Source organism: Gobio gobio (assembly GCF_949357685.1).
Source record: "Gobio gobio genome assembly, chromosome: 13".
NCBI classification, from domain to species: domain Eukaryota; kingdom Metazoa; phylum Chordata; class Actinopteri; order Cypriniformes; family Gobionidae; genus Gobio; species Gobio gobio.
In genome coordinates this window covers 21,568,958-21,596,371 of record NC_137106.1, presented here as the reverse complement: position 1 = coordinate 21,596,371, position 27,414 = coordinate 21,568,958, and the positions used below count along the sequence as shown (strand labels likewise).

Sequence of the window (27,414 nt, the reverse complement as noted above, 5' to 3'; positions counted from 1 at the left end):
AGAGGGTCACATGATTGGTCTCTTACAGTAAAAACCCAATATGGCAGAGATGGCAGGTCTTGCACGGTAACTAAAGCAACACCAACACTTTCTACAGCACCCTGGTCGATTTTTCGCGACCGACCGCCGACATGAGGGAAAGACCGAAGAAGAAAAAGGGGAGGACGTGGGCAGAGGCCGCCAAAACGGTAAAACAGAAGACTTCTTGAGAGCTTGTTTTCGCCTTGTGCTCCCACTTGTACAACTGTGTTTATGAGTTCATGACCCGCTCTGCTGTAGGCGAAGTATTGTGTATGCATTTCGCGGCCTGGTTTCGGTTGGTGTTGCCAAAGTGCATTTAGATCCATACATTATAAAGCATGACATAACGCGTGTATGAAAAGGTTTTCTCCATAATTACGTTACATTTGAGAACTTTTTGATCCGGGAAGTGATTTGATGAAACGTATGTAGCATGACGTTCTTGTCAGTTGCTAGCTCGCGTGAGGCAGCTTAGCGCGCTTATGCAGACTAGTGACACTTCGCTGGTTAGCCAGTTAGCTTAGCACAGCTCAACCCACAAAAACAACCCCGTATTTTCATTCACATTTCAAGGACACTTTGATATTAATCTTTGCTTTTGAACTCGTCAGTGTTTTCTGCTGTAAACGGTTAGAATCACCGCCCGCTTAAGTATGGTGTGCTTTTATAGACCGCGAGTTTGTCAAACAGAGCTTGTTTACTTTTTGACGCCGTTAAAATTGTTGTTTTGGCTATGGTATTTTGAATTCAGACGGACTTTCCGTATTGCTGTTGCATATAACTTTCGTTTGTAATATGCGACACACTATGGACATGGTTTCTGAGATACAAGTGTCCCCTTCAAGACTTCAAACTGAAGGTTCATATTTTCACAGCTTTTGATTATGCACCTGTTTGCGCTGTTCGACTTGTGAACCAGTCGGATGTTCTTGATCAATCGGTAACGAATCTGACTGAACCATTTGTTTTACGAATCCTTCTGAATCAGTCAGAGTGGTCCTCGAATGAGTGGATTAAATGGACATCTCCTATTCGCAGTGTCAACAGCTCAACCACACCTTTGACCAAGAACTGACTCTTTGTCCAAATCGTAATGTTCGAAAGAGTTGCAGCAGAAATGCAAATACAACGGAAAATGCTTATGCCATGACTGCCTAACAGGTTTACAGTACAATGAACGTGGACACATGCAATTACAATAAAAACCGTCCAATTCGTAATGAGAGAATTGAAAGTTACAGCATAAAGGCTAAAAAAAAAAAAGTTAGAGGCAGGCAGTGGTGTTCTGAAATGAGGCAAACTCAGGTTTTTTTTTATTTTTTTTTTTATTATTCATGTCCCAGTTACACATAATGTTACATTTTAAATAAACATTACATTACATAAAAATAAATCAAATACAATTGTATTTTCTTATCTTTACATTAACGATGTAATTAATGTTTTTCTTTTTTCTTTAACATTCTCTTTCTAACATTTTTCAATGTACATTTATGAAATGCACTTTCTGTAAAGCTGCTTTGAAACAATGTGTATTGTGAAAAGCGCTATACAAATAAATTTGAATTGAATTGAATGTTGTATTTATTAAAGGGTTAGTTCACCCAAAAATGAAAATTAGACAATGATTTACTCACATTCAAGCCATCCTAGGTGTATTTTACATTCTTCTTTCAGACAAATAAAAGTTATATTAAAAATGTCCAGGCTCTTCCAAACTTTATAATGGCAGTGACTGGCAGTCATTTTTGAAGTCCATAAAAGTGCATCTATCCATCATATAACTGCTCCACACGGCTCCGGGGGGTTAATAAAGGCCTTCTGAAGCGAAGTGGTGTGTTTGCGTAAGAAACATATCCATATTTAAAACTTTATAGAATAAAATAACTAGCTTCCGGCGGTCAGGGATATGCAAGCCGACTTTATGGCGAAAGAGTAACCCCTGACGCGATGCAATAGGAGCATCGCAGGCTTTGACGCCTCTTGCGGATAGGGCTGGGCAACAAACTCAAGCCCCTCTTCTCTTTTATCGAAATCCCCCTCCATTTCGCTTGAAAAATTCTCGTTTTAGAGTTCTTATTCATGACTGGTGTTTTGCTCTATCCTCTGCGCTTCTGCGTTCGGCAATACCCATGCGTCAAGGGTTACTCTTTCACCGCAACTTTTTTCTGCCTTCATTCACTGCCTTAATTCTCATAATGTTATGCCTGATCGGTGTATAAATACAAAAAATGTCATTATTAAAGGGTTTTTTTAAATTATTATTTTAATATGTTCCTTGAGGTTCACTTATAATGTTAGTTTTTTTACACACAAATATAAAAAAATTTGCAATTTTTTTTAATCTCTGTGTGAAATTATCCATCTTGAACAAGGGGCTTGTTATGAATCAATAGCTAACATTGTTTACTAAGTATCTTTACAATTTAAATAAATAATTTAAAAGCCATAACCCATTAAAACAAACCATCCACTTGTTTCTGGCGCTGGGATCCTTCTGAAGTCTGCAAAGATACGCAAACGAGCCGTTTAAACTGAACACATCAAATCAAACGTTCATTCTCTCTTCCATTTGTCCTGTTGAAACTGAACGCGCATCTGCACTGTATCCAGTGTAGACAGCGTCAATGATTATAATGGGTTCTATTTGCTTTTAGTGAAGAGACGTAGCGCTCACATCCAGCATAAGTAAATGTCAGCCATTAAGACTGAACACAAGTCAGCAGGGCCTACAGTGCTATGACGTATAACTATTTGCCGATGTCTTGCTCTGGAAGCAGTCATAAATGTATTTGTCTATGTGATGTCACAGATCCCACAATATAAAAACAAGCTGTTTTTGGAACATGATTAAATAAATGCTTTGTTTACTACGAGTAGGATGTTTTAAACTAGAAAATTTTATAGGATTTAATGGTTCAAAAGACCAAATTTGATTTCTCATGTCATGACCGCTTTAACAAAAACGAGTAGTATATCAGTAATACTAAAATGACACTGGTATCCAGATGCAGTTTGGGGCCACTGTATGTGCCTTGTGTCTAAGACGAGAAACAGGGTTTCATGTAAGCAAAAGATGCATGGATGTATGCAGGATGTGAGATCACGTCATCACTGTGACACAGCAGGGGTGAAGCGGCTCTTTGGCCTCCATCCAGCAGCTGACTTCATGTGTGGCTAAAAGCCACAGATGACTTGGAATGTCTAAGTCTGTTTGCATTTTCCAAACTCTCGAAATACAACCACTTTTGAATGTAGATCAAAGTTCAAAATATCTCACCCAAACTAACACGTTTCTCTGACCCAATAAGAACTAGGTTAGTTTCACAGGACGGGATTGTCAACTAATGATATAATTCAAAGGTATTATTGTCTAACAAACCTCCTTTTGGACTGACCATTAGTTCCACTTCACCCTTTCACTGCGGTTGCTGCTATAGTGAGTCATTGCTGAATTGTTAACTTGTTCCCGTAATACTGTTCGCAGGTGCTCGAGAAGTACCCCAACACACCGATGAGTCATAAAGAGATCCTGCAAGTGATTCAGAGAGAAAGGCTTAAGGAGATAAGGTGAGGTCATTCTCCAGATGTTTGTTGAGGATCTCTTTATCAAACACACTTAGGTCAGATTGTGTAGGCTTCTCCTGAACTGTACCACATCATATATTTTGTTTTATTTACTGTCTTTTGTTTTATTTTTCCAAAGCAAAATTTAATGTGGCAACGTATCTAATTATCACATCTTTTTTTTTCTTTTTTTTCATTTCTCTATTGTCTTCCAGAAGGTAAGATTACACAGTAGTACACCCTCCCCTCCAACTAACTTAAGTCCATTAGCCAATCCCTATGCATGTTATTAACATGTCCCCAGTTGACACAGCATGCAAAGGGACTCTGTAAACCCCAAGAGTGAGGACCTAATGGCCATGGCTTTGACCATAGTGCTTGTCCTCAGAAATGGCTAGTGGCTTGTTGTGCTTCTGGCAGTTTTTTCTGTTTGATGATGCTTCATAATATCTGTGTACCGAATGCGTGTTTAGCCTTCCCACTATTGGTTGCCTAGTAGCGTTTGTGAATGACATCCACAAATGTTGTAGACAACAAATCAGTTTTCTTGCCACTACAAACAAACATTTTGCAAGGAAAAGTCTAAATCTAAATGGCTGCCATCGCATCATCCATTGGTGGTGGTTGAGGAGATTCCCCCCCTTCCATGTAAAGCGCTTTGAGTACCCGCATAAAACACATTTGACTAATCACAACACACTGGTCCAGCTGACCAATCAGAGCACATTGCACTTTTCAGAAGGAGGGGCTTCATAGAGACCAGAACTAAACAGAGCTTTACTGACAGACTGGAAAAAAGAGGTGCTTTAACAATGTAAAATATGTGAAAAATAATGTGGTGTTTGAATATTCAAGCATTAAAAACGTATTCTACTAGGTATCTAAATATCTGGAAACCAACCACTGATCTGTGATCTTTGTTGCAGCTTTTCAGTTATGTAAAGATGGTGACTGATTTAATTTGCTGATTTTTCATTTTTCAGTGGGACTTCCCCTCTAGCCTGTCTCAATGCCATGCTCCATACAAACTCACGTGGAGAGGAAGGGATCTTCTACAAGGTCCCTGGTCGAATGGGAGTCTATACACTGAAGGTAAACAAGGCTAATCACACCGCAACTCTCAGAGACTACATATTTCTTGTCTGCGCACAGGTCCTGTAGCTCAGCATGTCACTACAAATACGATCATAGATTACATTCTCAGATGGTATATACAGTGCCCTCCACTAATATTGGCAGCCTTGATAAATATGAGCAAAGAAGGCTGAAAAAAAAAAAACTGTATCAAACAGCACCTACATCCCCACCAGTTGTTTGGGAGGGTTTCAAGAAAAATCCTCCTCCCTTATCCAAAAACAAGCTCCAGCATATTCAGTTGTCAGACACAACTGGAACCTCAAAAGTGACATGGCTTAACTGGTCAGATGAAACAAGAAATAAAAAAAAGAGCTTTTTGGCAGCAAACACAATAGATGGGTTTGGTGTAAACAGAAATAAAAAGCACCCCATGCCCACGGTTAAATATAATGCTGGATGCTATTTTTCTTGCTGGAGGTCCTGGACATCTTGTTCAGATACAGTACGTGGTATCATGGATTCTAGCAAATACCAACAGATAAGAAAATCAAAACCTGACTGCTTCTGCTAGAAATCCGTGGTTGGATCTTCCATCAGGACAATGATCCAAAACAAACGTCAAAATCAACAGATTAATGTGTCACTGAGCTCAAAATGAAGCTTCTGCCATGGAATGAAGAAATGAAAGCTGAAATGAAGCTTCCGCCCAAGTTCCCTGACCTGAACCCTGTAGAAAATGAGTGAGGTGAACTGATGAGAAGAAGCACCAACATGGAGCTGGGAATCGGAAGGATCTGGTGAGATTCTGTATGAAGGAATGGTCTCTGATCTCTTTTTAGGTGTTCTCCAAACTCATCAGGCATTATAGAAAAAGACTCCTAGCTATCTTGGTAAAAGGATGTTGCAATAATTTGGTGCCAATAATTGTGGCCAACGTTAACTAGAGAAAAACATTTATTTCATAATGAGAGTTTCCCCTCAATTGTTGTACTTCAATGGAAGGTTAGAATTTTGTGATTTTTTTTTATTTTTTTTAATGAAAGATCAAAAGGATGATGCAGATTTATTTTCACAGCCTTCTTTGCTCATATTTACCAAGGGTGCCAATATTAGTGGAGTGTACTGTACTAATAACATGCATACCTTGAATGAACCGTAAGTTGCATTGGATAAAAGTGCCTTCCAAATTATGAATAAAATTAAATATAAATGTTACATATTGCTTGTCTGTTTTCTAAAGTTCCTACGGCTCTGTTGACTGGCATGAATATTTACTGTGCCATTTGCTGTTTTAATGAATTAATGCTCAGTTAACGTTTGCATATGCCACACTTTTGAAAATGTAAAGAATAGAAGATTTCTCTTTACATTCCTAATGATTTATTAAATGTATGAATTAACATTAAATGTTTGGTCAGATTCAAATGAGCTGTTTTATGAAAATTAATATTGGGCATCTGTGTATGGTTTGTATTTGTATGTGATCAGAAGGACATTGGAGATGTGGTGAAGGAACTGTCAGAAGAGGCTTCAGAGGACAGCAGTGATAGCATGTCTGATACCCGATGCACAGAAAATACCAGCACCACTACCTACAGCAAAGATGGACGCAGAGGAAGGTGGACGAGGAGAGGTACCACATTTTTATGAACTCTGAATAGCCAAACTTAGAGCTGAAGTGTGTAATATTCCTCCTGTCTGTCGTTGGTCAGATAGTTCCACTCCAAACTCATGACACTGGATAGACCTGTCTTGGGCCACTGAAACAACAATGTTTAGGGCCAGAGCACTGATGGTGTGAGGACCCTATTGTAATTGCTCGGCCTATCATTCTTCTTCTCCGAAATGAATCGCATTTTTGAGGGCCTAAACATGCTCAAACTCATGAAACTTTGCACAAACGTCAGAAGTGATGAAAATTTACGTCTGATATGGGTTTCAGAATTAGGTTTGGCAAAATGTCTCGATAGCTAGCGCCACCTACAATAGCTAAAGTGAAACGTTACCTTTCACGTACAGGTATGAAATTTGGTAGACACATGTAACAGCCCAATACCTACAACAATGTCCCTGGGAGCAAAATCTGAAAAATAACTAAGTGAGATATTTAGAATTTTCTCTGCAAAATTTTTGCAGTTTTTGCCATTTCCAGACGTACTTTAACAAGCTCCTACTAGAGATTGAAACAGATCAACATCACATTTGCACAGTCTAATCTAAAGGCCTTTGCGATGTTAAATTGTGAAGATCTTGAGTTTTCGCTGAAGGGCGTGTCCGTGGCAGCCTGACAAAGTCTGATCTAGAATTAATCGCATTTTTGAGGACCTAAACATGCTCAAACTCATGAAACTTTGCACACGCGTCAGAAGCGGCGAACATTTGAACCCATCTGATGTGGGTTTCAGAATTAGGTGTGGCAAAATGGCTCAATAGCGCCACCTACACATTTTCAGCGAAGTGCCTTTCGCACTACGTTTCATGAACAGGTATGAATTCCGGTACACACATATAACACCCCAATACCTACAAAAAATTCTCCCGGTACAAAATCTGAAAACCAACAGGAAGTGATATATTTGAAATTTTCTTGAGATCTTGAGTTTTCGCTGAAGGGCGTGTCCGTGGTGGCCTGACGAAGCCTGATGTTTCGACCATGAAATAGGACGTTTTTGTAACTCAGGCATACAATGTACGACCTGCCCCAAACTTGACATGTTTTATTAGAGTCCTGCCCTGAATACATCTACATGACAATATTCAGTTACAGTAATAACACCACCCACTGGCAACAGGAAATGACAACGTGTTTAACACTGTGATTCACTGCTAGCAACGTACTAAAATATGTAATTGAGAACTAAACATACTAGAAACATTCTAAAACATGCTAGCAACGCTTAGCTGAGTGTCTTGCTGAGTATCTTGTGTCTTGCTTTAATGCACCTTTGTTGAATAAAAGTATTAATTTATTAAAAATGTTTGCTGATCCCAAACTTTTTAATGGTAATGTACATTTAAAGGGATAGTTCACCCAAAAACGAAATGTTTATGTTTATCTGCTTACCCCCAGGGCATCCAAGATGTAGGTGTCTTTGTTTCTTCAGTAGAACAGAAATGAAGATTTTTAACTCCAACCGTTGCAGTGTGATAGTCGGATAATGCACGTCAATGGGGATATTTTAGAGTATGAGAGTAAAAACACATAAACATACGAATCCATATTAAACCATGCGGCTCGTGGCGACACATTGATGTCTTAAGACACGAAACAATTGGTTTTTGCGAGAAACCAAACAGTATTTAGGTTATTTTTTACCTCTTATCAGACAAACGTCATCTAGTATTCCCAGCTCCATAACTTCTGGCGAATAAGGTCAAAATACTGGCGTGATCAAAGATATATATATATGTAGATGCCTCATTCGACCGATCTGCGCAGGCACTAATGAGGAATCTATGTATATATCTATAATCGCGCCGGTATTTTGCATGTATTTTGACCTTATTCGCCAGAAGTGATGGCGCGGGGATGGCTGATGCAGAGCCATAGAAAAAAATTAAATGCATTTTTAAATATGGATATTTTTCTTACACAAACACTTCGATTCACTTCAGAAGGCCTTTATTAACACCCCGGCGCCGCGTGGAACACGTTATTTTACGGACAGATGCATTTTTTTATGGACTTCAAAAACAGAGCAACTATTACTGCTATTATAATGCTTGGATAAGCCAGAACATTTTTAATATAACTCAGATTTTATTCGTCTGAAAGAAGAATGTCATATACACCTCGTATGACTTGAGGGTGAGTAAATCATGGGCTAATTTTCATTTTTGGTGAACTATCCCTTTAAATATTTATTTACAAATATATTTAAATATTAATGCTCTACAGCTCTAGATTCTTGTTTAAAAAAGGCAATTTCTTTTAAAGAAAATGCAATTTGTGGCTGATTATTAAGGTTGTGCCACTAGAAATATCTCATCATTGTTTGGGAGAGAATTTTTTTTAAGGTTTCGTCCTAAGGTTGCCATCATTTTACATGGTGAAGTATATTGTGTCATGACAGTCTGTAACATCCACACAATGGGCCTCATTCATGAAACGTTCGTAAATATATGAGCAAATTCGGAGTAATTTGCGCGTAAAGTGGACCTTTACGAAAACTCTCCTCCAGATTCACAAACGCTTCGTATACCACTGATTCGGTAGTTAAATGTGTGTATATGAATTCCAAACATTCGTAAATAGGATGCACGTGCACGCTCATTCATAATTAGCATAACTCCCGCCCATGAGTTACAACTGCAAATGACGTGGCCAGGAAAACCGTGGAATCTTCTGGAATTCTTTCTGAGGTTTGGCTCGCTCTAGTATTTTGCATAAATGCTAAAGAGACTAACTGACCATATGCCTAGCAATAAATATTCAATTATCGTGTGTCCACTAAAGCATTTTTAGCCATCTAAAAAAACCTGGTGCTCTTCTGAAAACGGCCAGCTGGTGGCGCTTGAAAGCGCTTTGCAAGGGCAGCATTTTTCCAGCTGAGATACTTTGATAACTTTGATTGCTATGATACAGAATATCCATGGCAGTAATGTGTTACTAGTATCTCATTTTGAAGAATATTACTGAATATAAAAAATGCAGTAAAAAGCAGCATTAAAGGGATAGTTCACCCAAAAATGAAAATTAGCCCATGATTTACTCACCCTCAAGTCATCTGAGGTGTATATGACATTCTTCTTTCAGACGAATAAAATCTGAGTTCTATTAAAAATGTTTTGGCTAATCCAAGCATTATAATAGCAGTAATAGTTGCTCTGTTTTTGAAGTCCATGAAAAATGCATCTGTCCGTCAAATAACGTGCTCCACGTGGCTCCAGGGTGTTAATAAAGGTCTTCTGAAGCGAATCGATGCGTTTGTGTAAGAAAAACATTTTTAAATATGGATATATTTCATTTTTTTCTATGGCTCTGCATCAGTCGTCCCCGCGCCATCACTTCCAGCGAATAAGGTCAAAATACATGCAAAATACCGGCGCGGTCATAGAAATATACATAGATTCCTCATTAGTGCCTGCGCGGATCGGTCGAATGAGGCATCTACGTTTATAAATCTTTGATCACTCCAGTATTTTGACCTTATTCGCCGGAAGTTATGGCGCTGGGAATACTAGATGACGTTCGTCTGATAAGAGGTAAAAAAAAAAACATAAATACTGTTTGGTTTCTCGCAGAAACCAATCGTTTCGTGTCTTAAGACATCAATGTGTCGCCACGAGCCGCATGGTTTAATAAGGATTCGTATGTCTATGTGTTTTTACTCTCATTGCTCTCATACTCTAAAATATCCCCATTGACATGCATCATACGACTATCACACTGCAACGGAGTTAAAAATCTTCATTTCTGTTCTACTGAAGAAACAAAGACACCTACATCTTGAATGCCCTGGGGGTAAGCAGATAAACATAAAAATTTCGTTTTTGGGTGAACTATCCCTTTAACTTCTCCATTATTGTGTACCAGTAGGATGATTGGTCGGTGTAGTATTTGTCCCGCCCTTCCTCCACTGTGATTGGACGGCTTGGTAAAAAAGGGACAGTGACGAGTGCTATCTATTACCTAACGTTGAACAGTAAAAAAAAACGATTATAATAAGTCAACTCTTGAAATATTATTATGGTAGGCCTACATAGTGCATCAAAATGCAATGTCATCAGTTTGACTAGATTCAAATATTTTACGCACCATTTACACATGGTAGGGAGCAGGAGTAAATTTCTTTCGTACCAACTAACATTTTGAAAATATAAACATTTTCGTAAATATGAAAATTTACGTCATAGCGGGATTAGCGGCTTTACGAGTGATTTACACACAAATTCGTTCTGCTCGTGTTTCATGAATGAGGCGGCCGATTATAAAAGCATTTGTACCTATATTATATCCAGTCACTCGATATATTATATGACTTAAAAGTCGACTGTTATGATTTTTAAAGAACAAAGGGCAATACATATGATCTATATAACAGGGTATGATTGTAAAACATATACTGTAATGCAATTTAATGAGAAAATAAGTTAATTACAATGTCTCTTTAAAATATCAGTTATTTTAAACAATATTTACACTAAACAAAAACAACTGTCAATAGATGTTGAATCTAACAGCAGGTGGCAGTTCTCACTAATATTTAAATATTTGAAGTACATTTGTGTACGTAAAATGGTTTACTGTATGTAAATGTATCAGTAACCTATGGTCCCATGATCACTATTAGATGTCAGGACTCATGCCACGTGTTGTGGGATGGAGATGACATTCTGAACCATGAATGTGAAACTGGTTCTGATATATGTATAAAAGACCTCACGTTGTAGTTTTGTTCCTTTCAAGTCAAAATATTCTTTGAATGCAGAACACCCTTTAAACAGGAAATTCTACTCTACTTTTTTTTTGCAAGATTGATACCACTTCCTCATGTATTTGAGTTTCAGTACAAAGTTATCTAGACAAACACAGGCTTTACTTCAAGCCGTCTTGTAGAAACATTTTGAATTAAATATTTGAGGATAATGCGCTCTAACAGAGTGAATTCATGCAGAATAAAGTACTGTAAGTAACACTTTCATCTTAATATGCTGATGAAACTTTAATGTTGTGAATTGAGAAGATGAGGATTGTTGTGTCAGAGAGAGAAATTAACTCTCAAAGACCAGGAAATAATTACCACAGCATATTATTCTTGAGAGTTAGTTTGAAGTATTTTTTTTAAAACACTCCTTCTTTTATAAATGTGCTTGGATGACTGGATGGATCAATTACAGTGAAAGATCTGTTGTTATTTTTTGAGGTTAGGTAAGGTTATGACTTTTGGTATACTACATCTTAGCTGAATTTATAAATTAGTTTTTTTATGCCTTGCAGACTTGAACATTTGTTTTTTTGTGACGCACTGAATAATGGTTGAGAATTATGCTGATTTACATATGTCACAATGTAAAGTTATCTAGTCCGGGGGTTTTCAAACTGGGGTCCGCCAGAAGGTTCTTAGGGGTCCCCAGACAATTTCTGTGAATAAAAAGACAAGGCAAAAATAGATCAAGTCTACCGAATATTCTAACAGTTTCAATTCTAAATGTTTCTCTTCTTTCTTGCCGTATAAATATTTTCCAGAATTGTAGTATATGTTTGCTTTGTATCTTTCTAGTGAGGTTTTTCTCACTTTAGTCCCCTTTATCTGCTTACGTAATCTGCTTACATACATTTATTGTGAAAGTTGCTTATACAAATCCTTTTCATTGAAAATGTTCTTCTTCGGGTTTATACATCCAACATTAAGCATAGCCAATTTAAGTTTGGAAACAATGTTGTATTTATAATGCCACACTTACTAACTATCTTACAGTTTAAATGTTTTTTCATACATACAAATATATAGATGGATTTTAGGAAGGGGGTCCCTCATAAACGGTTCATCATATTTGGGGGTCCTTGGCATCATAAAGTTTGAAAACCCCTGATCTAGCAAGCTGGATTGAGGACAAATGGCCCTGGTGCTAACATGGGGTTAAAACTTTAACAAACAAACAAACTGGATACATGACTTGTGAGAATGAATAGTCTTGGAAGAATCAAGAAGAAAGGGTTGCAGTTGACATTTATTAAACAATCACACAGTTTATAGTTTTCCAGCAAAAGTTTATAGTTGTCACGGAACAGTGTAAAAGCAATGTCATTTCCAGTGTTTACTGCAAGATAACAACTTAACTTTATGATACAAATATATTTAAAAAATTCAGACTTTTTTAATAGTAATCATGTACTTATATTGTACTTTTTGTTGTGTTTGCAAACTTGTTGTGTATTTGTATTACAATTACCTTGAATGAGTTGTCATCGAGTGAAATTAAGTTTATGCATTATGCCTGTTCATTTGTGTTTGTGGTACAGATGTCCAAATATGTATTGCTTTCCAATCATTCTCAGTGCCAACAAAACTGCAGTCTCAGCCATCCTCCCCACAGTCTCGCTGTTCGTCTCCGTCAGTCTCCAGCAGCAAACTCATGTCCCCATCACAGAAACACAGCAAGAAGGCCCTCAAACAGGTGCTGTCATTTACATCTCTTATTACTGTTTATTTCTCAAGCTGTAAATAACAATTACTGCAAGTAACATGGAGGTCTAATTTTCATGGCATTTGTTTTGATGTTCAGTTATCAGTCAAACCAAAAATTAATCAGACATCAGATATATATTTTTACTAGTGGGTGCAGGACACTATAGTTCATTTATGTAAGTGAGAATAGCAAAATAAAGTAAACTGACACATTATACCCAAAGATTCTTCATACAGTGGACTACCAGTAAAATATATACAAAATTTGGGACCAAAAATATTCATTCACTTTGACCTGGCCATGTTTTGCAAGTGTTTTTTCTTTAATTGCTAATGTGACCTTTTACACCACAGACTGAACAAAATTAAGCATTGCTTGGTAATTGGTTGAGAAAAATTGGTGTTATCTAATTGTTTACTTAAATTGAACAGTTGATTGGATGATTGTAATCCATTAAATACCTTTCTATCAAAGTTATCTGACATTATCAAGATGAATCTGTTCTGACACAGTTTAATTCTGTGTTCTTGTCATATTTTATTACCATTTTCTAAACTATAGCGAATAAACCGTGAGAATGTGAGAAAATGTTGAAGGTGTCTGAATACATTTTGGTTTGACTGTATACTACGATAACGGTATATCACATGTTAAATTTTCCTCGAAATTCAATGTAAAAATGCTTTATATATTAGAGAACCATGTGGTAATGCCTATTTGGATAATCAATTAATTAAACATAAAGTAGAAGTACATAATATCATTTTAGTTTTTTTCTATTTGTAATTACAACTTAATTGAGGGAAAACATAAGGTAATTCATTACATTTAATTTAAACCTTAAGCTGTTGAGAGACCCTCTCTGCACTAGGGCTGTCAAAATTGCTCAAAAATGACGTTCGAATATTCCCTCTAAATAAAGCACGAATATTCGAACTATTCGAACATCTGGTTGCGCATTTTATCAATGACGCGCATTACGTCAATAACAGGACAAATGAATACAAAAGACACATAACTACTTATATAGGTAGTCTATTTAAGTTTAAACATATTTGACAACGTATTACCTACACAAAAACAAGTAAATCACTAATGGCTAAAGACCGCAGACCTCACTCTCTCTCTCTCGCCCTCACGCTCTCTGCGCATAACGGTTTAAATGAACACACACACATTTTGAGAGCTGATCAAGAGTTTTGTGCAAGCAATTTAAGGTCGCGACTCTTGTCCCAAATATAGCAGGCTTCATTCAGTGATTGAAACAAATATTAATATAAGTTTTACAGCATATTATTGAACGCTCCGAGCGAGCTGTGCTGTGGTAAACATGGAACTTTTCCTTGACATGAAACGGTAAATAATCAAACCAGTGGAAGCAGTGCATTTATCCTTCATTCATGCAATATCTATTCAGTCAGTACCTCGGTTCCATTGCTTGACAGAACTGCCTGAAGCCTGCCCCATCCACGACACTGATCGCTCTCATGTCCTTACAAATGAACTAAATTAATTTCTCCGTTATGGCCTCTTGTCGTGTGCAGACAGAGAGCTTGTGGCGGGCGATGCAAAGTAAGGGTGGTCCAGTTTGCACATACAAATTAGTTGCTTATATTTACAAAACGAGCCTACAAAAGCATAAAAAAGCCCGTTTAATAAAGAAAAGTTCACGAAACTAAGTGAAAACTCACTAAAGTGTTTAGTGAAATTAGGAAACATTTAGATATCATAAATTGAGTTGTATAAGTTAACGTTACATTTCTACATACATTTTGTTCTCATGTCACAAGTAATATCAAGGTTTATTTTGATCTGTTTTACATGATTCTTTTGTAGTGTGGTTTTCGGTGAAGTGTACTAAAATAAATATCGTCACCTGTGTACATTAGCCCACTTCTTCTCGACGCTTTTCCGTGTACATTAGCCCACTTCTTCTCAACGCTTTTCCTGATAGTTTATAGAACAATTACTCCGAGTCGCCATCTGTCGTTTCAAAGAAAAGCACAACGCCGAGCGCGTCAAGTATAAACGCCTCGTCCGTTTGGGGAGGAGCGCGCGCAGTCAGCGGGGGCTCGCGCTCTGGAGACGGGCCAAAGTACACAAGGCTTCAGGCGCGCTAGCGCGCCCACTCGCAAAGCAGACAGCCACGCCTCTACTACCGCGGGCGTTTTTTTCCCCACATTTTTTTTGTTTATTCGAATATTAATTTTCACCTTCGAAATTCGTTTTTTAAAAACTATTCGAATATATATTCGAATTTAGAATATTCGTTGACAGCCCTACTCTGCACATAACCTGTTATGTAACCTGTGGGTTTATTGACGTTCTCCCTTTTTGCCCTTCTTCATTTATAGGCGCTGAAACAGCAGCAGCAGAGGAATCAACGTCGGCAATGTGGAATCCCCAACGCCTCAAGCCCACGGCTGCTCCTCAAGACTGTCAAAGACATGGCTCGTGACTCCTCCAAATCCTGTAAGTACAGTATTAGATTTTACAGTATTTTTAGTTTCACTGGACACTGTTGGGGTAACCGCTTAGGACCCAGGACCAGTAGTGAAAAATGAAGACCAGGAGTCAGGAGTCAGATTAATTAAAGAAAATTTTACTGAAGAATAGTTTGCAGTTTCATCAGCAGAAGCCAGCTCAAGAGGAGTTCGTAGGCCGCACTCCCTCTAACAGTCTCCCCGCCTCCGTCTCACGTACATACAATTTTCTGAACAGTTATACTGTTTTCAAGGTCTAGACACGTCATTACTGCCATGTGGAATGATTCTGATTGGTTCTAACAACATGCAATGTAAGCAACTTTCCACAGGTAGACAGATAGGAGCATATATCACTAAAAATGCGTAGACTTGATGTCGCCCAGGCCCAGATTAGTCCCTAGTGACCTTGGAGGTCATAGAAAAGACGCCTCCAAGTCTAGAATCGTCTGCCGAAAGGACCATCTCCATAACTGGATCTGCACAGAATCATGAGACGCACACACAAAGCTCCGCAGAATAGCAGTTTCCATCAAGGTCGGAACATCTTAACTAACTATCAACAAAGCACTTCTCCAAAACATGCTGATACTACATTTAGTTCAGAAGTGACTTTATTCTATTTTATAAAGAAAGAAAAGTATATCAAAGAGGTACATTTCTCTGAGTCCCCAAAGAGTCCCATAGCTGTGACATAGATGACTCCAGGGGTCACTTTAGTAAGACATACAGTTAACACATGCTGAGCACTCTTCACTCCCTGGGGTGTTATTACAACACCAAGGACAGTTGCCTGTCAGCACGTCTTGACACAGACATCAGAGCAGCACCTAAATAATCTGGATTCAAAAGCACAGAGCAACTAAAACACTACAATATCCAAAATCACTCCTTGAATATAGAGAACTGATTTATCAAATGTAGGAAATGGTTATAACTTGATTATCATTAATTCTTATTTTAATATTGAACATAAAATCATTCTTGAAGGATATGTGTCTGATGAAGAGACAAGTGATGTTTGACTTGACCCTTGACCCTTCAACACCTTTTCATCACATGACCAAAACATAAATGATACGAATTGTCTATATATTTTTCATTGTGAATTTTACCTTCCTGTCTGTTGTGTAAGAAATAAAAGCATGTTCTTCAGGTGTGTTCAAACTATTGATGGTTCTGCGTATTCATGTAAATACAAAATATAAATATATATAAAACCATATGTCTGTTTGCTGTAGCCTGGGAGATGAAACAGACAGAGCGCTGCCCCGCCAGTCCACAGAACTCTACCTCCAGCTCGTCCTCCTCTGTCAAAGCAGACGTGTGCCACCCGACTGGTGCCCGAAAGGTGTCTCAGCGCTCCAGCCGGCTCAGTGCCAGTGAGTATCATCACAGATTGATGTCATTTGTGTCACCACACGAGATTCTGTAACTGATCCCACCGCTTTGGATTTTCAGGACAACTGAGACGTTCCAGGTGTGAGATAGATGTTGAGACACCAGATTCCATCCTTGTCAACACCAACTTGCGAGCACTAATCAACAAGCACACATTCTCAATGTTGCCTACAGACTGTCAACAGAAGCTCCTTAAGATGCTGCCAGAGGTTGACCAGCAGGTAGTGAAATGCAGAAGAACCATGCTGTGTTGAACATGCAGTATGATTTTGTGGATCATGAATCACTGATTGTTATCGATTATCCAATTGTGGTGCTGAGTGTTCACTCTTTGTTGCAGGCTAGTATGGATGCAGCATTGAAGGTGACCAGCTCTGCCTTGAACAATGAATTCTTCACATCAGCAGCACAATCTTGGAAGGAGAGGTTGTCAGAGGGTCAGTTGTTGTCCTCATTTCTTAAATGCACATTTTTTTGTTAATTTCACTACCTGATACATCATTGGTCTTGAATGTTTTACTTCTCTGTGTGAATACAGCATCACACAGAAGCAAAAGTTTTTGGTCATAATTATAGAAATACCCTATTTGGAGGTATTGTTTTTTCGGCAATTGAGGTAAAATAAGTAGCATTTGACAGGTCATGCGATCTCAACATGTCAGCCCCCATGAGGAGGCAATATCAAAGGAATCTTCATTTAATGTGAATGTACTTATTTTTAAGCATTTATCAAAAGAATACAAAAAAAAGTAAAACTCTTTAGGAGTAAACCTTTTTACAGTGGAAGAAATTACTTAGTGCTTAGTTACACACACAAAGAACAAGTTACTTGGTTAATAAGCAGATTTATCTGCAATATTTGGGTACGTTTACACAACAATAATGTACTAAAAATGGAAAAGGTTTGCCTTTGCATTTTTCATGTACAGACAGCAGCGTTGTCAAATCAATCCCGTTCACACCAAAATGACTAAAAACACTGTATTCTGCTACCAGGCCAGTAGTTGGCGAATGCCACTTTGTAAAGAAACACTGCCTGCCTATAGACTGAACATGTAATATGCATGACATATAATAATAATAATACGCATCACAGTTTTAAAAAATTTGCGGTTTTGCATCTTTATCACAAAGATGATAAAGGAAGTTTTCAAAAGCTTGCGTTTTCAGGCCACCAAAACGCTGTTGTCGTGGAAACGGCCAAAATGCATAAAAAGTTTTCAGTTTTTAGTTGAAAATGATGTTGTGTAATAACATAATTGTTATAATTATGTTCTCAGGTGAGTTTACCCCAGAGTTGAGACTGAGAATGCGGCAAGAAATTGAGAAGGAAAAGAAGGTGGAACTTTGGAAAGAGCATTTCTTTGAGAGCTACTATGGTGAACAGTAAGTCAGCCACCAAACCTTATGGAAATACTGAAAAAAGAAAATCAGAAAATTGAAAAGGTCAAGGGTGTACAATCCTGTCCTGCAGAGTTTAGCTTCAGCACATCTGCCTGGCAGTTTCTAATCATCCTGTAGACACTGATTAGCTTGTTTATGTGTGTAATTAGTGCTGGAGTGAAACTCAACCGGAAGGTGGCTCTCCAGGAGCAGGATTGCATACCCCTTGTCTAGGTAAAGCAAGCTGCCCACTGTCACTTAAGGCCCCGATATGCTCACAGTGATGTTTTTTACTGTTAAAAAAATCTGCCCATGCTCCTAGAAGCGGCGTTTAAATAAACATGCATGTGCTGTGCGTTTTCCTTTCAATAACAAAATAATTCGACACCAGTCAAGTTGTTTATTTATAGCATTTTATAAAATAGATTTACAGAATTGAAAGAAATGTTGTTGTTGCTTTCAATTTAAATGACATTAATTTATACTGTAAAACTTTACTCACATCTGACCTTGACAGACTGATCAGAAGAAATGAACTAGTCAAAGAAGGCGGAGCCTCAGACCACACCTACCTATTAAGCAATCGCCACAGACCAATGGTAGTTTGAAGGGTTTTACCATCCGAAGTGAACTTTTGCAGAAAGTTTGCTTTGGCAAGCTGTTTCAAACTTTTTGATTTTGTTCAAAATGGCATCACAAAAGTTTGTTCTTTGATTTCGCTTGAAGTATATCGGGGCCATTAATGCCACTTGTTACTTGTGGGTCTGTCACACTCACTGAATTAAACAAGTGCCTCTGACATACAGTGAGGAAAATAAGTATTTGAACACCCTGCTATTTTGCAAGTTCTCCCGCTTAGAAATCATGGAGGGGTCTGAAATTGTCATCGTAGGTGCATGTCCACTGTGAGAGACATAATCTATAAAAAAAATCCAGAAATCACAATGTATGATTTTCTAACTATTTATTTGTATGATACAGCTGCAAATAAGTATTTGAACACCTGTCTATCAGCTAGAATTCTGACCCTCAAAGACCAGTAATCAGTATTAATCCAACTACAAACATGGCCAAGACCAAAGAGCTGTCCAAAGAGACTAGAGACAAAATTGTACACCTCCACAAGGCTGGAAAGGGCTACAGGGAAATTGCCAAGCAGTTTGGTGAAAAAAGGTCCACTGTTGGAGCAATCATTAGAAAATGGAAGAAGCTAAACATGACTGTCAATCTCCCTCGGACTGGGGCTCCATGCAAGATCTCACCTCGTGGGGTCTCAATGATCCTAAGAAAGGTGAGAAATCAGCCCAGAACTACACGGGAGGAGCTGGTCAATGACCTGAAAAGAGCTGGGACCACCGTTTCCAAGGTTACTGTTGGTAATACACTAAGACGTCATGGTTTGAAATCATGCATGACACGGAAGGTTCCCCTGCTTAAACCAGTACATGTCCAGGCCCGTCTTAAGTTTGCCAATGACCATTTGGATGATCCAGAGGAGTCATGGGAGAAAGTCATGTGGTCAAAATATAACTTTTTGGTCATAATTCCACTAAACGTGTTTGGAGGAAGAAGAATGATGAGTACCATCCCAAGAACACCATCCCTACTGTGAAGCATGGGGGTGGTAGCATCATGCTTTGGGGGTGTTTTTCTGCACATGGGACAGGGCGACTGCACTGTATTAAGGAGAGGATGACCGGGGCCATGTATTGCGAGATTTTGGGGAACAACCTCCTTCCCTCAGTTAGAGCATTGAAGATGGGTCGAGGCTGGGTCTTCCAACATGACAATGACCCGAAGCACACAGCCAAGATAACCAAGGAGTGGCTCTGTAAGAAGTATATCAAGGTTCTGGCGTGGCCTAGCCAGTCTCCAGACCTAAACCCAATTGAGAATCTTTGGAAGGAGCTCAAACTCTGTGTTTCTCAGGAACAGGCCAGAAACCTGACTGATCTAGAGAAGATCTGTGTGGAGGAGTGGGCCAAAATCCCTCCTGCAGTGTGTGCAAACTTGGTGAGAAACGTTTGACCTCTGTAATTGCAAACAAAGGCTACTGTACCAAATATTAACATTGATTTTCTCAGGTGTTCAAATACTTATTTGCAGCTGTATCATACAAATAAATAGTTAAAAAATCCTACATTGTGATTTCTGGATTAATTTTTTTAGATTATGTCTCTCACAGTGGACATGCACCTACGATGACAATTTCAGACCCCTCCATGATTTCTAAGTGGGAGAACTTGCAAAATAGCAGGGTGTTCAAATACTTATTTTCCTCACTGTATATTGTGCACTGTAAAAAAAAAAAAAAAATCTTTGACATTTACAGTAAAACAACGACAGCTGTGGTTGCCAGAAATTTACCGTAAATATATTTAGGTTTTAGAGATTTAACTTAAATTTACAGTAAAAAAAAAAATATTTCATTAACTGATATAATGTTAATATACTAATATATTGAAGTAATAATATCTTTTTTGTACCTTGTACCTTGTACCTGTAAAACACTGACAACCACCAAAAACAGGTGGTGATGAGAAAGTCATGTGATGAATCAAAGCTCATCACAAGCAGCTTTTCTACTAGCTGAGAAGGTAAATACTAATATATAAAAGGTGCACAGTGTTATTCACATGAGCACAAAGTTCTGTAATGAACATTAATTTAACAATGTTAGATATAACATAAAACCCTAATGTATATAACTGATTGAGACGACGCAGTTATTTAGTTAAAAATACATCAAATGTGAAGTGTCACGCAGGGAATTCTGGGAATTTACTTTTTTTTTTCACTGTAAATTATACAATTAAATTATTTTTCACTTCCAAAAACTGTAAATCTTTTTAGGTTAGATCTTTTGTTCACTGTATTTTATTAGGAACCTTACTGTTAAACTATAACCGCAGCATTTTTATAGTCTTTTACCGTTTAAATCACAATCATTTCTTACAGTTTGATCCCTGCCATGTAGTTCTGTCTTATTTTGGTTTCCAAACAACATGAGGCCGGAAAATTTATTAGTGGACCCTTAGTTTAATGTATCATAGGTGAGGTTTTGTTTTTGACATCCTTTTTTGCTAATCTTCTGTCCTTTTTTTGCTTTTCAGTTCTGGACTGAGTATAGAGGAATCCAAAGAGCTGACAGAAGCCAGGGACATTCCTGAACCAGCTAAAAGCTCAGTCCTATCAGAAAAGCCAGAGATTGTCAAAGAGTCTCAGAAGAGAAACCCGGTGACAGAGGTCATCCACATGGAGTTGAGATCCAGAGATGTGAAATCAACAGTAACGCATGCCCCCCCTGAAGAGCCAGTCAAACCTCCTGCTTCAGAGGAATCACATGTATCCTTAAACACAAGGAAGGATACACAGGAAGAATTGACTCTAGAGTCTTCTGTTCAAAAAGCAGTGGATCCCAAATCTGGCAGTGAGAAAACACTGGAGGATGAGATCACATGTAAGACCCCAGTATCTCCTTTGGAAGCGATAGTCACCTGTTTGAAAGAAAAGGAAACACAAACCACTAAAGAGGAAAGTCCCGTGGGGAAGGCTGGACAGATAACGGAGAGTAATATGGCTGGATCTCCAATAACTGCTGTCACATCTGAGCCTCTGAAGAGAAAATTATCTGCTGAACTGGATACAGAGCTCAGAACAGAGAAGAAGCCCTGTCTCTCTTCATCAGAAATGTCATCCACTGTGACAGCTAAAGAAAAAGTAGAACAGAGAGTACCTCCTCTCAAAGTAAGTTTTAGGTTTATTTCTTTTGAAGAAAAGAAAAAATAACCTTAAGTAATAAACTGCAGTGTGTTACACCCTGTTTACACCAGATGAGAGTGATGCGATGCATCAAAAGCCAATAGAACCCATTATATTCAGTGATACTGTCTACGCTGTTTACGGCAAGGTGCAATGGAATGAGTTATTGACAGCTTTAAGCAGCTGACAAGGGTCACACCCAGTGTATACATGCATAAGTGTCATTTGTGCTGCTTGCATTTTTTTTATGATTAACAGTTTATTGGTTTTTCAAAACATTTAAACACACACAAATCCGTACAACAAAATAGAATAAAGGAAGACATAACACGACCATTGACAAAAAAAAAAAAAACGATGACAGTGATGCACAGAGCCCTTGAGTTTACAACCTTTCCTATATGTAGGTACAGAATTGTATCAAAAAGTGTCCGTCAATCATGTTTTCTATTTAAATGCTTTGTTTATGAGCCAGAACGCCATTAAAAACCCAAAATGTACGAATGATACTTCCCCCATTTCAAGTTATACTCTTCCACTTTATCAAGCAGCCTGTAGTACAGTTGCTCTAGGGCAGCCAGCTGACCCAGAGCAACGAGCCACAAATTCAGTGCAGGTGCAGAGGGGGCTTTCCATTCTTTGACCAGAAGTTTCCGGCCTAACATAAGGACAGTCTGGGTCCAGTTAGAGAGTGGAGGGGTCAGATCACTTAAAGGGTTAGTTCACCCAAAAATGAAAATTCTGTCATTAATTACTCACCCTCATGTCGTTCGACACCCGTAAGACCTCTGTTCATATTCGGAACACAAATGAAGATATTTTTGTTGAAAGCTGATGGCTGCGAAAGGCTTCAGATAGGCCTCCATTGGCATTCAGTACATTAATACTCCCAAGACGCATAAAAGGCACTTAAAACGTCGTTACAAAGTCCATCTCACCACAGTAACTCTACAATAATTTTACGATGCGACGACAATAGTTTTTGTGCGAAAAAAAAAATCAAAATAACACCTTTATCCAACTTGTTATTGCCTTCCGTGTGTGCCTCCATGACGCATGCGCGAGAATATGAAGCAGATCCGGCGCTCGGACACATGACCCAGAAGGGATTTGTTTACAAGCAGAGGAAGACGCGCGTGTCTAAGCTGTTGGATTCTACATTGATCGTGCTTTAGGTCTCAGCGTAGTTCTCAAAATGGGGCTTAAGTGTGCATTTCATGGATTCCCGAACGCTGGCGCTACGTCATATTCTCGCGCATGCGTCGTGGAGGCACACACGGAAGACAATAACAAGTTGGATAAAGGTGTTATTTAGATTTTTTTTTTGCGCACAAAAACTATTGTCGTTGCATCGTAAAATTATTGTAGAGCCACTGTGGTGAGATGGACTTAAAACGACGTTTTAAGTGCCTTTTATGGGTCTTGGGAGTATTAATGTACTGAATGCCAATGGAGGCCTATCTGAAGCCTTTCTCAGCCAACAGCTTTCAACAAAAATATCTTCATTTGTGTTCCGAATATGAACGGAGGTCTTACGGGTGTCGAACGACATGAGGGTGAGTAATAAATGACAGAATTTTCATTTTTGGGTGAACTAACCCTTTAATGCGGAGGGGTCCCCCAAAATAAACAAACTAGGGGTGATATCTCACATTGTGTGAGTTGTTGAGGAGAGATTTATTGATTTTCTAAGCAATCATACTTTTATACAACCGACCAGAACACTCTTGCAACCACCTTGGAATGCACTACCAACTATCGAGAACACTAGCAATCATAACCATAGAATAATCATAGAATGCTAAAACCCGCTCAGAACCCTTTAGCAACCATTTAGCAATGTCCTGCCAACCACCCACAACATCCTATTATTGTGCTAGGGAGTTTTCCCTACACTTTAGAAAAAACTTTGAAAATGGAAATATCTGTCAAAATGCTTTTTATTCATTTTGACATTAAATGTTAACTAGTGGAATTTAGGATCTGATAGTAACACTTAAACTTGAACTTCTCTTTGCAGATCCCAGTGTCAAGAATTCTCTCTGCCCCTGCCTCTCTGGAGCAGGTATCTCCAAGGACTCCTGTTCCCTTGACACCCCCTAGCATTCGGCCCGGTCGCACCGGTGCACGCACTCTAGCTGACATCAAGGCAAAAGCCCAGTTAGCACGCGCACAGCGTGCTGCTGCAGCAGCAGCCGGGTCATCTTCCTCAAGAGGAACCAGCTCAGTTGGAGGTACCTCAACACCCTCTCCAGCTCGGTCCTTGTCAGAAGATTTTTCACCAGCAAGCAGCAGAAGTCAATCTGTGTCGCCTATAAAGCTAAGCTCTGGATCTCCGGCCTCTGAAGGCACAGTGACTCTTTCACGAACCCCTCCTTCCTCAGGTTTTACTGGACTCACAGACCCTGGTTTTGTACAAGACTTCAGTGCAAGCCAGGGTTTTTTAAAAGAAAATCGCTCTTTGATGGGGTCCCAAACCACTCCGTGCATGTTGAATCCAACGGGCATGGTTCAGCATAACCTCATCAGTCCTGGAGGGACGCTAGCACCTTTAAGTCATGTAGGAAATGTGACTGTCTCAAACACAATTGCACAAAACCAGAGACCACAGCAGACACCTTTTTCAGGAGTGTTAGTGACCAAGCCTATCTCTTCAATCCCAGCAAACAATCCTCTGGTCACCCAGCTTCTTCAAGGTGAAGAGGTTCCATTAGAAAAAATCCTCCCAAAACCACTAGCCAAGGTGGAGGTTCAATCTATGGCTATTTCTGCCAGAGATAAAGGGAATCTTGATAGCCCAACATACCAAGATGATATCAGCAAATTTGGGAACCAAATTCCTTTTGGCTCATCTGTGATGCAAGTCAGAAGTATGGACAAAGTTGGCACTCAGGACCAGATTCTCCATCCACTCGGGCTCAAATGTGAGCAGATGCACACCAATTCAAACTGTCAACCCTCTCAGTTTCAATCCTGTCAGTTAGGTCACCTTGAGAGCAGCCTGGACCAGAGAGTCCAGCTAGGAATCTTTGGACGGAAGAGGATATCTAAGCCAGCTATGACAGGACACTACCTCCTCAATGTCTCCACATACGGTAGAGTATCCGAGAGCAGCAAACGGCCGCACCTAGCTAGTAGTACAAGCTCTGCCCTTGCCAACCTGAAGATAGAGAAAATTGAAGCAGAGGAGAGTTTGAAAGGGAAGACAGAATCACTTGCAGGGTCTCATACCACCTCTCAAGGACATCTGAATTTCCCAAAGGTCAAAGTGGAACAGCAGGGATGTTTCATCAATAAATCAGATGATGGTTTGGCAGCCCAACCCTGTTCTGATATAAAGTCTGAATCTCCATCACTGAGCTGTTTATCCAGCAAAGAAGAAGGCAGCACTTCTACTAGAACCAAAGAAACATGCTCAAGAACACCACTTGATATGTGCAGCAGTATACAGGATAAAACAGAGCGATATCAGTTAAGTGACTGTCACCAACACACGTTTTTGTCTCAGAAAGCCCATAATGGACCTCAGTATGGTGGCACTATCAGCGTGTCTGTCCCTCATGCACTGAACCACAGCATGGCTGACACTCCAACTTCTACTACTGTGTCCTGCAGCGGTGATGGTGAAACGGCTGCCAGAGGTATGATGTCTTTTTCCGTTACTGTCACTGCCATACCTGCAGGTCACCTACTGGATCAGAGCAGTCAGGGTGAAACCTCACCTGAGCAAGCCTACATGGAAACCTCTGGGATGGAGGACGTCCAATCAAAGTGCTACTGTCGGCTGAAGGCCATGATTATGTGCAAGGGATGTGGCGCATTCTGTCATGATGATTGCATTGGTCCATCCAAACTATGTGTCTCATGTTTGGTGGTACGATAATGGTCATGAGGATAAACTGCGACTCGTTCACTCATTCAAAAAAGGGTAGCAGAAATGTTACAACAGTACAGCAGTGATGCTCTCGCTGTGGTAACCTTGTCATGTATCCATTGTCATTTGAGACAGGCTGTTTTGCTGTTATTCTTTGGGGGGAATTCACTAAGAACGAATTGCACCTGCCAATAGTGCTACTTATTTGCTTGTACGTTCTGCTTTATTTTAGTGGCCGATTCAGGAAAGGAATTATGCTAATCAAATAATGTTGCTGTTCTCGTAAGTCAGTTCTGAGTTCTTAGTTGTGGGGAATGCAGCAGACTACTGCACTACTGCAATCCAGACACCTGAATCGGCTCTTTTAAGTACCGAAAATGCACTCGACTACACTGCATTAGAGGTCTTCTCGGGTCCTAAAATCTAAACTCGAACCAAATCGCACAAAATCACTTCTTACCTGAACCCGACATGCATACATTTTTTAAAAAGAAAAAACTGACCCGATAAAAGTCTGACCCGAAGGCATTTATTTTTGAACCCGACTGGACGTAAACAGCATTGACGTGTGCACAGCCCCGCAGTCAGTTAGGAAAAATCCTAGTTGCTGCTCCATTACTTTTGTTTATTTATTTACTTATTTATTATTACTTTATATTATTGCCTGCCCGATGGATGCAAGTTATTCGGCATTCAATTGTGACCGTTGGATTGGAAAAATTAACGTGATGGCTCCATAAAAATGTAATCGATAGCCTAAGAAATCATGGATTCGCTTGTGTTGTCTGCAAAGCTATTTACCTCATCTCCAGCGAAGGGCTTCTGCACGCAAAAAAGAAAAGCCCTGCATAAACACACAGTGTAATGAAGCAAATGGCTTTTCCTGATGGATCTCATGGCTATAAGATGGATTTCTGTGTGCGAGGTTACAAACGTTTGTTCCTTTTCTACGTGCGTTTCTCAAAAATGCACTTATCACAAGTGCTGAAATGTCAAAAGCAACTAATGGTGCGTTCACACTTGTAGTTCGGTTCGTTTGGTCCGGACCAAAAAACAAAAACAAAGCATATAGTCCTGGTCCGCTTAGCGTTCACACTGGCATTTTTAACTGCGAACCTAAAGTTACCGAACCAAAGGCATAGAGATACGGTCACAACCTGATTGGTCGGCTTTTATGGCGTATATTTCGCGACGGAGCTTGCTTACCGAACATTCAAAACAATGCTGTGTGCTGGATTAAACGCAATCATTTTATGCGTGTACATATGGTTTTATTTTTACCAGCTGAGAACTCACGAAGAGCTCATAAAATGTTCAAAACATTCAAAACAGCACCAGGATTTCCTCCGTTGTATGCAGAAACAAAGATCTGCATATATTGATGAGGCACTTTACCTCTTCGTTGCTCCACGTTTGCCCTCTACTCATTTTGGATACACTGATCTTTCCGCGTCGTCAAATCAGCTGACTTGTAGCGGCATCTTGTGACAGCACGTCCTGTTTTTGCTTCGTTTACATGTCTTTGGTCCGTGTTGCGTTCATATATCAATCGAACAGCACCAGAGTTCGTTTGGAAGCGGACCGAGACCCATCTTTTTAGCGGTCTCGGTCCGCTTGTTTGTGTGCGCACCAGGGTTCGAATGGCAGCGTTCACATGTTCAAATGAACCGCACTAACCGAGCAATCGCACCAGGGTTCGTTTTAATCGTACCA

At 39.3% G+C, this 27,414-nt stretch overlaps 1 protein-coding gene across 2 annotated transcripts; it reads left to right on the top strand.

Moving 5' to 3' along the window:
* Positions 1-16: 16 nt before the first annotated feature.
* Positions 17-26,531, top strand: asxl2 (ASXL transcriptional regulator 2). 2 transcript variants are annotated; one of them, XM_079833648.1, is made up of 12 exons: positions 17-188; positions 3,509-3,591; positions 4,572-4,680; positions 6,154-6,298; positions 12,668-12,786; positions 15,153-15,270; positions 16,523-16,663; positions 16,743-16,903; positions 17,023-17,119; positions 17,963-18,068; positions 21,179-21,812; positions 23,848-26,531. In XM_079833648.1, exons 1-12 carry the CDS (start codon positions 132-134, stop codon positions 25,708-25,710), a joined length of 3,633 nt encoding a protein of 1,210 aa, XP_079689774.1. In that variant the 5' UTR covers positions 17-131; the 3' UTR covers positions 25,711-26,531. The 2 variants fall into 2 exon arrangements, with proteins under 2 accessions (XP_079689774.1, XP_079689775.1); XM_079833649.1 differs by lacking the exons at positions 17-188; positions 3,509-3,591; positions 4,572-4,680; positions 6,154-6,298 and adding an exon at positions 11,174-11,293 and having other exon boundaries at positions 23,848-26,187.
* The last annotated feature ends 883 nt before the right edge of the window (positions 26,532-27,414 follow it).

Excerpts from the sequence above, each read along its gene's own strand:
- asxl2 (XM_079833648.1), top strand. The coding sequence starts at position 132 with ATGAGGGAAAGACCGAAGAAGAAAAAGGGGAGGACGTGGGCAGAGGCC. Across the intron at positions 4,681-6,153 it reads TGGGAGTCTATACACTGAAG|AAGGACATTGGAGATGTGGT; the intron begins GTAAACAAGGCT and ends GTATGTGATCAG. Across the intron at positions 16,904-17,022 it reads TGCCAGAGGTTGACCAGCAG|GCTAGTATGGATGCAGCATT; the intron begins GTAGTGAAATGC and ends TCTTTGTTGCAG.